General features: G+C 48.0%; 1 protein-coding gene across 1 annotated transcript; it reads left to right on the plus strand.

The window, feature by feature from the left end:
• Positions 1–419: 419 nt before the first annotated feature.
• On the plus strand, positions 420–11,977 carry LOC310686631 (cytochrome P450 1A5-like). Its single transcript, XM_083460524.1, has 8 exons — positions 420–590; positions 3,017–3,887; positions 4,564–4,675; positions 5,447–5,536; positions 5,881–6,004; positions 8,518–8,604; positions 10,734–11,337; positions 11,725–11,977. Exons 2-7 carry the CDS (start codon positions 3,054–3,056, stop codon positions 11,038–11,040), a joined length of 1,554 nt encoding a protein of 517 aa, XP_083316650.1. The 5' UTR covers positions 420–590; positions 3,017–3,053; the 3' UTR covers positions 11,041–11,337; positions 11,725–11,977.
• Positions 11,978–14,413: the final 2,436 nt, after the last annotated feature.

The following is a 14,413-nucleotide window of genomic DNA, read 5'->3' on the forward strand; positions in this document are numbered from 1 at the left end:
TCGGCCCATTAATTTCGATGGGTTTACTCTGAGTAAAACCTGGTTTAATACCACTCATTGTTTTGTTCCAACTTGCTGAGCTGAGCTGGTGCAAGCTATACATTTCAACAAGCAGAAGTCTTTTTAGTTTGGTGAATTTCTCTTGCAATGACCAAGAGCTTGCTTTGATAAAAAAAATGAAATCCAATTTTATTCAATGCAGCATTACAACTCAAGACAAGGCAAAAACCGCAACAGCTCAAGAACACTTGGAATGTGCTTGTGGCAATCAACAAGGCTGTGGCTGGCTGATGTGGGACATGTTCTTTGCTTCCACCACAATCTGGAGTGTAATGGAGTGGGGTGTTTTTATTGGGCTTCCTCCAATACTAGCTGTTTGTTAGTCCAGCCTTGGCTGGGAAGATGCGGATTTGGCCAGCGGAAGAGGGCGTGGATTGGCCAATCTGAGGGCAGTGCATAAAATGACCTCTGGAACTGCTCAGCACAGCATGTCCACAGGGGGAAGAGAGAGATCTAGACAGAAAATCCTGACTGGATTAGCTACAGTACTGGTCAAGACTCCAGTTCCTTCGCCCATCTGAGCGACACAGGTCTGTAGTGTGCTAAGCTGTAAATGTTTGCATGATTGCCTGCTGGCAAGCCCCAGAAAACATGCTGGGATTTACCTCCAAGTCAACATGCCTAGATTTCCACTGCAGGCCTTTTTCTGCATCGTCCTATTATAAGGTAGCATAGCAATGTATCATTTTACCTGTTTACTATAAGTCTGCTGTGTGCTAGTTGTTGTATAGGGGATATAGGATAGAGATGGTCCCAGCTGGGAAAGTGTATCCTTCCCAGGCAGGGAAGGGGATTTTGACCATAAGTAGCAGGGATGGGATATGGGGAAACCTGCAGAAGCAGAGATGGGGCCTGGGTGGACTCTGTTATCTTTCCCAAATGTAGTCTGAAGGCACCTGGGGCCATTGTTGGGCTGACACTGGATCTGGCCAGAGCCCGGAAGTTTACTGCAGAGTCGTGTCGTATGGCAGAATTATTGTTATCATTATCATTATCATTATCATTATCATTATCATTATCATTATCATTATCATTATCATTATCATTATCATTATCATTATTTATATCCCGCCCATCTGGCTGGGTTTCCCCAGCTGCTCTGGGCAGCTTACAGTGTATATAAAAACAAAGTAAAACGTCAAACATTTAAAACTTCAGGGCTACCTGAAGGTAGAGATATACATGTAAGAAAATAATCTGGAGGAGAACTCCTCTGCCTATCCCCCAGAAAATAAGTTTAAGAAGATTGTCCATAAGTTATAGCACACTTTTGCTGGTGGGGGCGATCTGGGAAGGTTTCCCCGCTCTCCACAAGGGGAAAGAAGGAAGCAGTTTGGAAGATTGGAAGATTATGACAGGCATTTGAAAAGTTTCTACAACTGGTTAATGTTAGCGACGGTGGTACAGTCTCTGCTGCTTCTCCACGAAAATGTCAAAGAATAGATTTCTATTCCTATGATGTAGAATATTTATTATAGGCTAGCAGCCTCATACCTGGCATTGCTCAGCAATTCTGAGACACCAAAAAAACAAACAAACCCAAAATAAAAAACCCACCTCTGTTGTGAAAGGTTCAGCCCACAATCTTGATTCAAATTGGCATCTACTTGTCTCCAAACAGGCAAAAACCTGTTCCTTGATCTGAATAGCCAATATGCAAAATTCAATTATGATACTTTAAGAAGTGTCCAGATGCAGAACAAACAAACAACTTCCTCAAACTTTCCAAAATATATAGCAGATGGAGAATGTGTTTTTATTGACTATTGCAAGTTCATTGACAACCAGTAATGAAAGGTCATTGGCAATCAGCTCTGAGAACAGAGAGAAGCAGAAAGACACTGAAAACAGCAAGGCAAGTAAGAAGCAGATGGAGGGCTTTGTGAAAGGAGCAGCGGTTAAATTAAAAATAATAGCAAATGCATTTTTAATAGTCGTATGAATCAGCCCCAACTAAGGAAGGTCATGCATTGCCTCCATATACATGGTATCTAGATGTTTTAGAATAATAGAACTGTAGAGCTGGAAGGGACCCGATGGTCATCTAGTCCAGCCCCTGCAATGCAGGAATCTCAACTAAAGCATCACTGACAGATGGCCACCCGATCTCTGCTTAAAAACCTCCAAGGAGGGAGAGTTCATCACCTTCCAAGGGAGTGGTAGTTTGATTTAACAGGCATGAAAACTGGTATTACTCATAGAGCGATGTCCCTATAGACTAGAGCTGGGGAAACTGTGGCCCTCCAGGAGTGTTTGGACTCCATGTCCTATCAGCCTCAGTCAGACTGGTCAATGGCCAGGCCCCCAGCTGGCTCCAGCCCACCGGCCAGTTGCCGGCCGAACTCCAGTCCTTGGTTCTGCATCAAAACTGTGACTCAGAGCTTCAGAAGCCTTTCAGAAGCTGAGCACGCAAGCCAGCAAATAAACTTCACAATGGAAGAGCAGATAGAGGCATATGTAAAGCGTATTTACAAGCAGTTTAGTCAGCATACATCAGGACAAAGGAAAAAACATGTCTTCCCTCTTTCATGTCCAAGCAAGAAGCATAAGCAAAAGCTATACACAACGGAAGTTCCCAGCAAGCTGTGCTGGAAGGTAAACATGCATGTGACACACAACAATCATGCCTGTTCCTTTTAAGGTGGAACGGAATGTTCTAACATCCTCCCCCTTTCCGTGTAACCTGTTTCACCTGTGGTTCAACCCAATTGCAACTGCTGTACATAAACCTTAAGTTGTTCTCTGTTAACAACCTTAGACAACAGAGCTGCAGGAATTTCATTTCCTGACATGTAGGACACCTGAATGAGTCCTTTCTGAACACACTCTCTTGCACGATGTAACTTAATCTGCAAGTATTTGGTTCTTTGCTTGCAACTCTCTGAGTTCAGCAAAGCCAAACACAGACTTTCGCCTGCTAACCCTGCCTCCTGGGCTGTCCTTTGGCTTATTTCAGGAGGGTTTCTTACCCGTCCACCCTGCCCCCATTTGCCATGTCGCTGATGGGAATCCTGGGCACCATCTCGGCTGCAGAAGCCCTCATCGCCATTGCTGTTTTCTGCCTGATCTTCATCGCTATCAAATCCCTCCGGACGCAGGTGCCACAGGGCCTAAAGAGTCTCCCAGGGCCATGGGGCTACCCATTCATTGGCAACATGTTGGATCTGGGGCAGAACCCCCACTTGAGTCTGACGCAAATGAGCCAGAAGTACGGAGATGTGATGAAGATCCATATTGGCATGAGGCCAGTGGTAGTGCTAAGTGGCCTCGAGACCATCAAGCAGGCCTTGGTGAGGCAAGGAGGAGACTTCATGGGCCGTCCTGACCTGTTCAGCTCCCGCTTCGTGTCAGGAGGCAACAGCCTGGTTTTCAGCACAGACTCTGGGGAGGTGTGGCAGATGCGCCGGAAACTGGCCCAGAGTGCCCTCAAAAGCTTCGCTGCTTCCCCCAGCCCTGACTCCTCCTCCACCTGCCTATTGGAAGAGCACGTCTCCAAAGAGGCCACCTACCTGGTGATGAAACTGCAGCAGGTGATGCTGGAGAAGAAGAGTCTCGACCCTTACCGGTACCTGGTGGTCTCTGTGGCCAATGTCATCAGTGCCATTTGCTTTGGCAAGCGCTACAGACATGAAGATGAGGAGCTGCTCAGCATAGTGAATGTGAGCGAGGACTTTGTGGAGTTTGCATCCTCCGGCAACCCGGCTGACTACATCCCTGCCCTCCAGTACCTCCCGAGCAACAACATACAGAAGTTTAAGGCCATCAACCAACGCTTCACTACCTTCCTTCAGAAGATCGTCAAAGAGCACTATGAGAGCTTCAGCAAGGTAAGGGATGCAGGGAACTGCTTCATGCCAGGTTGGGCTATAAGTCCTTCAGGCTCACCATTGTCCATTCTGACTGGCAGCAGTGGTTCTCCATGGTTCCAGGCAGGAAATATTTCCAGCCCTTCCCTGCAATGCCAGTGGGGACTGAACCGGAGATCTTCTACCACTGAGCTATGACTCTTCCCTATATAATGGACTAAGGCAGGCATAGGCAAACTCGGCCCTCCAGATGTTTTGGGACTACAACTCCCATCATTCCTGACAGACTGGTCCTGCTAGCTAGGGATGATGGGAGTTGTAGTCCCAAAACATCTGGAGGGCCGAGTTTGCCTATGCCTGAAATAAGGACTTCCCAGATAGGCCATGAAACGTTATGCCCTCCATGTTACTTCTCTTCCACCTTCTGATTGCATTTCATCTTGTATGTGATGGCCACCACATGGTTGGTTGTTGTTAAAAAACAAAACAAAACCAGAGTCAACACTAGAAAAACCTCAATGAAGTTTCATTTTAAGAGTGTGTACCCATTAAAATCCAATGAAAATGCATGCTTGCTTTAACAATACAGGCTGTCCTTGCTGTCAAATCATAAGAGCAGCACCAGAAAAAAAGCTGGGAAGTCAAGAACTGGCTTCTAACCACCATAATTGTGAACTGAGTCTCTATTCCTTCCCAGGACAGCATCCGGGACATCACAGACTCCCTCATCGACCAAAGCCAAGAAAATGCAAAGCTTCAACTCTCATCTGAAAAAGTAGTGAACCTCGTCAATGACCTATTTGGGGCAGGTAAGGAGGTTTCGAGAAAATATCTGAAGGGCTTCCCCATGGAAGATGGCGCAAGCTCGTTTCTTGTGCTTTGCATTGCAGAACCAATGGATTCTAATGACATGAAAGGAAGTTCCAACTAAACATTCAGAAGATCTTTCTGATGATAAGACCCATTGAACAGGTTTCCTTTGAAGGTTGCATGACCATCTGTCAGGGATTCTTGAGCTGTGATGAATTGGTTTCCCAGTACCAAGTACAGTGGTACCTCGGGTTACAGACGCTTCAGGTTACAGACTCTGCTAACCCAGAAATAGTACCTCGGGTTAAGAACTTTGCTTCAGGATGAGAACAGAAATCGCGTGCCAGCAGCGGGAGGCCCTATTAGCTAAAGTGGTACCTCAGGTTAAGAACAGTTTCAGGTTAAGAACGGACCTCCAGAAGGAATTAAGTTCTTAACCTGAGGTACCACTGTAATTGTAAGGTAGCTCCCCAATTCTCTTTGGTCTGTCTTGAATCTCCCCACAGTCCGTTTCTTTGGATGAACCTGAGCTCTGGTATTATGAACATCTGGGAGACGTACAGATATGTGTCCCCATTCTCAACAACATGTCTAATTATATACACACTCACTCAGATGGGAACTATTGAGACTTGGATACTATTTAATTGATGCAGACTAAAATTATATTCACCTTTAAAAAAGGAGGTTCACTTTTTTTAAAAAAAGGCTTTTGTGTTTTGTTTTGTTTTGTTTTGTTTTTAAAAACCACCGCTCTGTTTCCCCCCCAGGGTTTGACACAGTGACCACAGCCTTGTCCTGGTGCCTCATGTATCTTGTTGTCTATCCAGAAATCCAAAAAAAGATTCAGGAAGAGATAGGTAAAACTCTGTTTATAATAATTCACACGTCTCTTTGGCAGACTGGATCCCAGTTTCTTTCTCTCCTCTTTCACCTGGATGGCTTTAAAAGACAAATTCATGGAGGAAAGGACTCTCAGTGGCTGCTAGCTGCAATGGCTGCCTCCACAGACAGAGCCAGCAATACTTCTGAATACCAGTTGCTGGAAACCAGAGGAGGGGGGAAGGCTCCTGTGCTGGGGTCCTGCTTGCCGGTTTCGCGGAATGGGCATCTGGTTGGGCCCTGAGAGAACAGGAGGCTGGACTAGACGGGCCACTGGCCTGATCCAGTGGAGTCTTCTGATGTTCTTATGCTTAACCTGTAGATGAGAGCATTGGCCGAGAGCGCAAGCCCCGGCTGTCGGACCGTCCCCTGATGCCTTACACCGAAGCCTTCATCCTGGAGGTGTTCAGGCACTCCTCCTTCCTGCCCTTCACAATCCCTCACTGGTAAGTCCTGAGCCTTCCAAAGAGACAAGCAAACTGTGGCATTTGTGTGACCTCATACTGGGTTCATAGGGAAAGGGGTAGCTAATTGTAAAATGACTAACCAATGGGAACCCAGGGGGAGGAGTTAACTGTGTACAGTGGTGCCTCGCAAGACGAAATTAATTCGTTCCGCAAGTTTTTTCTTCTTGCGAGTTTTTCGTCTTGCGAAGCACGGTTTCCCATAGGAATGCATTGAAAATCAATTAATGCGTTCCTATGGAAACCGCTTGCCAGGCTGGCGGTGTGGAGAAGGGCTTTTCTCCCCACCACAAGCCTTCAGGACAGGTACGGGAACAGAGGGGAAGGGGCGCAGTGCTTCTCCTCTGTTCCCGGGGCTTGCGGTGGGAGGAGGGTTTTTCCTCCCCACCGCCAACATTCAGAACAGCATTCTGAATGTTGGCGGTGGGAAGGAAAACCCTCCTCCCACCCCAAGTCTTCAGGACAGCCATCCGAAGGCTGGCGCGGGGAGGAGGTCTCTCCGCCCCACCGCCAGCCTTCGGAGGAGGTCCGAGGACAGTGGGGAAGACGCGCTGCGCTTCCCCGCTGTCCCGGAGATTTCCCTATGGGCTTTCGTCTTGCGAAGGAAGCCCATAGGGAAATTCGTTTTGCGAAGCGCCTCCAAAACGGAAAACCCTTTCATCTAGCGGGTTTTCCGTCTTGCGAGGCGTTCGTCTTGCGGAGCACCACTGTATAAGGTTTAAGCACAGAGGGTTTTTAGTGAGTTAGAGTTGTTCAGAAGACAGTCTGGAGTTAGAAGAGACAGAGAAGATAAGTCTGTGGGTTGGGCTAGTCTGGTGGGAGAGAGTGAGAGAATTTGTCAGTCAAACAGAATTTGTTAAGAGGAGTCAGTCAAACAGTTGAGATAATCAGTCAGAAGGTATAGGCCGGTAAAGAAACTGAAGTTAAGATACTGACAGGAATATTATCTGAGAAACCATAAACTTGTTAATGTTTGTAAAATGAACTTGTGTTTTTTTGGTTCACTTTTAACAACTGACTGGAATCAGTGTTTTACGAGAGAGTAACGGGTTGGTGGCAGTGGGGAAGTGAGCACAGTGGTGGCACAGGGATCAATAGACCATTAAACGTCCGGGGACCCTGTGTGATCGCCACACAAACCCATCCCAATTCCCCAGCTCATGTCCATGAGGGGCCTCACCCTCAGCCTGTGCCTTCCTTGCGTCTACATGGGGTGGGCCATCTGGTGTGGAATTAGCAGCATTTTCAGGGTTTTCACCTTTCAAAAATGAAGAAAACTCCAGGTCTTCATGATCAGGGAGAGAAACGTCTGAGATAGAGTTACCAGATGTCCCCATTTCCCAGGGACAGTCCCCGGATTTGCGAATAAGTCCCGGACAAATTCCATCCCCGAAATGTCCCCGGATTTCATCTGATGTCCCTGGGAAATGCAGCAGCTGCAGTCTCAGCAGCCCAGAGCAGTTGGCTCTGGCTGGCTTCAGGAGCTGCTTGGAAGTCCCCATATGATGGTGGTGCAGGGGCTCTAAGATGCAGCTTCCGGGCTGCCTCCACTCTCCCTGACCCCAGCAACTCAGCTGTGAAGGGAGGCTTCATGCTGCCTATTGGAGCAGCCCCCCAACTCCTACTTGCGTGCATCAGGAGGGGGCAGGGATCTCTCAGCTGTGAAGCGAGGCTTCACGCTGCCTATCAGAGCTTGCGTGCAAACAGGAGGGGACAGGGATCTCTCAGTTAGGCAATGGGAAGCCTTCCTTCCCAGCTGAGGGATCCCCGCCCCCTCCTGCTTGCACGAAAGTAGGAATGGGATTGGGGAAAGGAGGCAACGCGCTGCCTGAAAGATCCCTGCCCCCTGCCCGCCTTCCATGCCTGACCCACCGCACACCGCTTCCCCACCACCACCACCGAAGAACCAACAACTCAGGGGCTGCCCAGGCTCATGGAGAAAGGAGAAAGGAGAAAGAAGCCTCAGAGGAAGGGGGAACGTGGTGGTTGAGGTCAAGGCGGTGGCTGCCCCTCTGCCACCGCTATTGCTGCAGCATCAATGTCCTGAACATTCATTCATTCATTCATTCATTCATTCATTCATTTATTGTGTCCCCAGATTCATTGAAAAAAATCTGGTAACCTTAGTCTGAGACTGGTCAATCTTTAAGGACAATGCATGGCAACCTAGGATGATTGGAGCGCCTTCCTTCTTGTTTTGTCTTTACAGGTGGCTAATATAACTTGACCTTGGCCACTGCAGCAGGGGGCAGGGGTTTTTTCAGCCTGTGGGGGCAGATCTGGGAACCAAACAGATGGGATCAGAGGGGGAATGGGCAGGGTTGGAGAAGACCAAAACTGAAACTGCCCTATTGCTCTCCATCCCTTTCCCCATGGCATGGCATTCATTTCATTCCTACAGCCTCCCAAATTCCATTTGATTTTCCTTCCACTCTTCCATCCCTTCAGGTGCTTTGTGGGGTTTCCCCAATAAATACATTTATTTCCCATTTCAGTACAACCAAAGACACCGTTTTGAATGGCTACTACATCCCAAGGGACCTCTGTGTCTTTGTCAACCAGTGGCAAGTCAACCATGATGAGTAAGTGTATCTCAGCCCTTGGGAAGACATGTTCCCCACACCTTGTGCATGCACACTGTACCAATCAGTTATATTCCTTAGCACTCACTTAAGCAGGGATGGGGAATTGGGTACTCTCTAGATATTGTAGGGCTCCAGCTCCCGTAAGTCCCAGCGTGTGTAGCCAGTGGTCAGAGATAATGTGAGTTGGAGTCCAACAACATCTGGAGGGCTGCAGGTTCCCCATCCCTGATTTTAAGTGTGAATATGTTACAGACATACTGGTATAGGTTCTGGGTGCCAGAGTTTGTGAGTGCAAGTCACCCAAAATTCTTGGATTCAGTAAAAGTTAGAATTGATCAAAGTTTAAGTAAACTGTGCCAAAGATGGAAATCCCTGGGCTTAGTTTATGTTTACAAGCCAGACCAGCTCCCTGAAGGAGGGTCATTAGGAAGACAGAAGAAGATGATGGCCAGTTATTAACCCTCAAGGAAAGGCAAACAACTCAAGGCAAAACACTCTCTGCTGAGACCATACCAGAGATGGGAGAGGAAGCATTCAGGATTGAAGTGGGAGATGAGCTAAGCGAAAAAGAAAAAAGGGTCCATTTTGCAAGCTGGAGGGGTGAGGCAAAGCACAAGGCTGTTTTATCCTGTAGAGAGGGTCACACATGATGTTTGGGGTCTCTTGGAATCTGAGGCTGCAGTCGTGGGCGAAACAAGGCCCTCTTGAGATGTGACTGCTCTGCAGTCTCACCACCCAGGGGCAGGTTGTATATATGTGTAAATGAAACCATATACCCTAAAGACGCCACAGTCTCCTCTGTGCCTCATTTCCAAAGGGTTCTCAGACCCTGGGTAAGCCTGGACCCCCGAAATCTCACACTGCTGTGGAGATGAGGCAGTGTGTAAGAGAATGTATCTTGAACAGCGAACCAGCTTTGGGTTCACCATTATGCCTTTTTGAACAGACATCACAACCTTCCTCAAAATGTTGAGTTCAAGGGCTTCTCCCTGTTTCCAGTCTAGAAGAGAGAGTCCTGGTTAGCTGCTCCCTCTGGCAGTCGTGAAGCTAGTCCCTGGCTCAAGGAATGTTATTTATTATTATTATTATCAACAACAACAACAACAAAAACAACAACAACAAGTAGCTTTTTAAAACAAAAAATAAGGCTTGTGTTGTACTCAAGGTGTTGCTGAATTCAATGTCCATTTAGTCCCAGCCAACATAGCTAATGGTCAAGGGTAAGGTGAGGGCACCACATTGGCCGCATCAGATCAGTGGCGTAGTGGAGTTTGCTGGCACCCGGGCATGGAAGTTGAACAAAGTCTGCTGTACCAGCCCAGCCCTCACCACCAGACAGAAGTTGGGCTGAGCTGTGCTGCCTGCCTGCCTACGTACAGCGGAGCCCAGCCAGTCGACACAGCCCTTGGCAGGTGAATCCCCCCAGTGCCTGCGGAGAGGAGCGCCAGGCTACACTGGAGTCATCCCTTGCCTGCCTCCTTCCACCTGTAGCTGCTTGCCATCTGAGCGAGGGGCCTAGGCTCTTGGCGGCATGGCCTGGCTGGGCTCTGGGGCCCAGAGACCCCCCAGTGGTAGGCAGGGCAGGATGAGGATCCCTGGGGGGGGGACACCCCCTCAAAAGTGTGTGCCCGGGGCCATATCACCCTGCCCTGCCACGCCACACCCCAGTTCAGAGAAATATTAAATAGATGCACATGAGATTAGGGATTGATGAATTGGCCAATTTTAGTTTCTTTCAGTTATATTCTTTTTAAAATCTTCTTTTAAAAAATGCCCTCATGAAAATAATTCAACAAATTTCTCCTTGTAGACACATATCTGTATGAAATCTTGCCTGATCTACCCATTTTTGCTAAACCCTCCCGATATAACGCATGCTTATATCATTCTCACCAATATATGCATTCCTAGGCAGGTTTTACCCCAGTTTAAGCATTTTTCTACTTGGCCAGAGAACTGTGTTACAAAATTCCGGAAAGTGTGAGTTTAAAGGATGGCTGTGTTTCAGCTAGTGTATTGTTTCAGAGTGTCCTTCTGCAAACCGAATCGATATTTTTCTCTCATCTCTGCTTGAGGCAAGGAGTTTGCATGCTCATTCATTCATTCAAAAAATGCTCCTTTTCCAGAACCCTTTGGGAATCCCCTTCCTCCTTTAAGCCAGAGCGATTCCTGACTGCCAACGGGAAGGGCATCAACCGGGATGAGAGCGAGAAGGTCCTGGCCTTTGGCCTGGGGAAGAGGAGGTGCATTGGAGAGCCTATTGCCCGGTGGCAGGTCTTCCTCTTCTTGGCCACTTTGCTCCAGCAACTGCAGTTCAGTATCCCGGACGGGGTGAAGGTGGACATGACCCCTCGCTATGGCCTCTCCATGAAGTACAAGCGATGCGAGCACTTCCAAGTAAAACAGCGCTTCCCACAGAGTAGCCACGAGTGAGCGGCAAAGACACAACTCCGTGCAAGGGGTGGGGAGGAACACATCTGTCTATGTGTGCATTAGGGCAGTTCATAAAAAACCTTTTTCTGAAAATGCCTGCTCCAAATATCTTATCACACTACACTAGGGATTATATATCTATATCTGAAATTTTATGCATATCAGTCAATATCTTGACCCTCCTCCATGAATATAGCTGTTTACTTGGCCGTTTTCCTATGTCGTGAAGGCTGAAATTTCAATTCAGCAGAGCAGGGTCAAGACATTAACTGATATGCATGAAATTTCAGGTATACTGTTGGGATACTGCCAGGGAGATAAAGTCCATCATGGCCCCCAAGCCGGCTGCCGGACGATCCATCGATCTCTGGTAGTCATGCAGTATGAGCTATTAGCGACACGAGTTTCCTGGAAATACCTTGCCACATTCCAGGGCTCATGCACACTCTTATCAGCAGATAATGCACAGCAAAAGTCGCACCCAGGAGAGCATTATTTACAAGCTTTTATTCAGCGTTGATCAGAACAAAGAAAGACATGACTGTTCTGCGTCAGTGTCTCCGACAGAGAGAGAGAGAGAAACGAAAGCAACAGCAAACATAAACATCCTGTGAACAGGACATGCGCAGACTCTGACTCACAAAGCCTGCTCCCTTTTAAGGTGGAACGGAAATATCCTAACAGTAGCTATATAATCCCTAGTGTAGTAAGATAAGACCTTTGGAGCAGGCATTAAAAAAAAAAAAGTTTTTTTATGAACCGCCCTAGTGTTCATGCCTGGGCAGAAGCATCTTGCATCTATTACTAAAAAAAAAAGCAAGCAAGCAAAGATTAATTATGCTGGGGAAAAGTGCACTGGAATGTTCATTTCAGGAGAAATTCACCCAAGAATGTTGGTGAGTTTTCACAAGGAATTAAATGTATATCTAATCTCAAACTGATTTACTTATTTTATTTATTAAATTTCTATACTATCCTTCACCTGATGATCACAGGGCGGTTCACAATATAATGTCGAAATAGGAAGAATGGAAATTCAGGTTGGAAATTAAGAAACTCAGAGAAACTTAAATGGACAGGTCTACCCATTCCAGTGGCGTAGCGTGGGTTATCAGCACCCGGGGCAAGGCAAGTAATTTGCGCCCCCTAACCAGTGGATTTGCGCCCCTAACCCTAACCCCCAGATGTTGCGGCCAGTGCGGCCGGTGCGACCGGGCCCCCCTGCACCCCCCACGCTACGCCACTCTGCAGCAGTAGCTTCAAACCCCACCTTGCCAGTTCCCAAAGGGCACCATGCACAGCAAAATCCAACGCCTTTCGTTTTTCACATTTATTTTTATTATTACTATGTATCTTTAAAAGATAAACATTCAGCGTAACAAAGAACTTAAACCGGAAGCCTTTCTTTAGCACACACACACACCCTTAGGGGGATGATCCACCACTCATTTACTCGTGAGCAAGCCCGCCAAACTTGCTGACGAAACCGAAAGCCTCTTAACCCGCTGGCGAGAGGCTTAGCCGGGCCTCGCCCGCCCACTGGCTTCCTCTCGGAGGTTTTTCGGGAGCGCAGGGCGCAGGGCGCAGCGAGGCCCGGTGGCGCGTCGGGGTGCGGAGGCTGCCCGTGCCGGTCAGGCGTCGGTGGCGGCGTCGGCGCTGCTGCAGCGGCTGCTCCTCCTGCGAGCAGTGAGCGGAGCGCAGCCGCAGCGGCGGCGGGGGGCGCGCGCGCTAGAGCGCAAGGCTGGCGGTGACTGCGGGGAGCCCGGCGGAGGAAGGAACTTGTCCCTTCCCTCTGGACTCGCGCCCCCCCCCGAATGTTGCGCCCGGTGCAGCCGGCACCCTTGGCACCCCCCACGCTACGCCACTGACCCATTCCCTACCCCTGGCATAGATCATAACTTCCCATTATACTGAATAAACAGATATATTGTCTGTCCAGCACACCCATTATAAGCAGCAATCCGATGTGCACTTACTTGGGAGTGAGAAAAGTTGACTTCTGTGAGTTCCAATGCAAAATGGCCTGTTTTGCAACTCCAGTAGCTGCTGTAATAGATCAAAATTCAATTTTCCCCTCTGAATATTATGAGGTCTCAGCTTAGGTCTCAGCTTGGGAGACGTAACAAAGAGCATTACAAAATATATATTTTAGAATGAAGTACTTTAGAAACAATGTGTACGTTGCAATAAAATAGATATTTAAATATGGAGTGTGTGAGTTTCTCCATCCCTGAGCCAAAAAAATGTTGGAGCATTTATCTTTTAAGTAAGAGGAGACAAAAATCACGTCTTGTCCAACACACTGCTCGATGCAGGAAATCCAGAAATAGAGCATTGCCACCAAACTGTCTCCCAGCCTCCTGCAGAGTGAGATTTCCCAAGCTGAAGCAACAGTGCCACGGTCTGTCCCATTGCAAGCACTGCAAGCTGTCCAGGCTCAGAGCCAAATGACTCATCACGGTGCAAATTAAACATTTCTTAAACGAAAACAAACACGTGTCTGCCCCAACCCACTCCCTTCCTCAGCTTGCTCCCTTCTGGAGGATACAGCCCTTTGCTAGGTCAACCAAGTAATCAGAGGGCATTAATCTGGTGCAAAATAATAGAGAGTGAAAACAAAAGAGTAGGATTGCTTGGTTTTTTTGACTAGGGCTGGGAAATAAGACTGGGAAGATCCAGAGAGGAAACTTCTTCCTGCATGCAAAGTTTGGAGAAGACCTCTGGGTGAGGACCACCAAACCAGTCTTTCCCACCAGTCTTTGCACACAGATTGTCCCAAAGAGACAAAAGCTTCAGGATGCAGTGCAGGAGAAGGTGGAGGGAGGGATAAATCAGGAGGCCACTCACTCTCAATATTGTGTCTGGAGAGCATGCAAATGGTCCACAGAGTCCCAGAGGGCAGGTGGTATTTTGAGGATGTGAAACATCATCTTTGGTTCTGCATGAGCATCACTGTGGTGCAACACACTGATTAGTGTCTCACAGGTGTGTCTCAGCAGAAGGAAGGCTGGAAGGAAGGCCTAGGCTTGGAGAGCCAGTGTGGTGTAGTGGTTAAGAGCGGTAGTCTCGTAATCTGGGGAACCGGGTTCGCGTCTCCGCTCCTCCACATGCAGCTGCTGGGTGACCTTGGGCCAGTCACACTTCTTTGAAGTCTCTCAGCCCCACTCACCTCACAGAGTGTTTGTTGTGGGGGAGGAAGGGAAAGGAGAATGTTAGCCGCTTTGAGATTCCTGAAGGGGAGTGAAAGGCGGGATATCAAATCCAAACTCCTCCTCCTCCTCTTCTTCTTCTTCTTCTTCTTCTTCTTCTTCTTCTTCTTCTTCTTCTTCTTCTTCTCTACACGTGACCAGGGATGGCCATGTATTCGTGGCCT

Source organism: Podarcis liolepis, assembly GCF_965112155.1.
Source record: "Podarcis liolepis genome assembly, chromosome: 9".
Classification (NCBI taxonomy): Eukaryota; Metazoa; Chordata; class Lepidosauria; order Squamata; family Lacertidae; genus Podarcis; species Podarcis liolepis.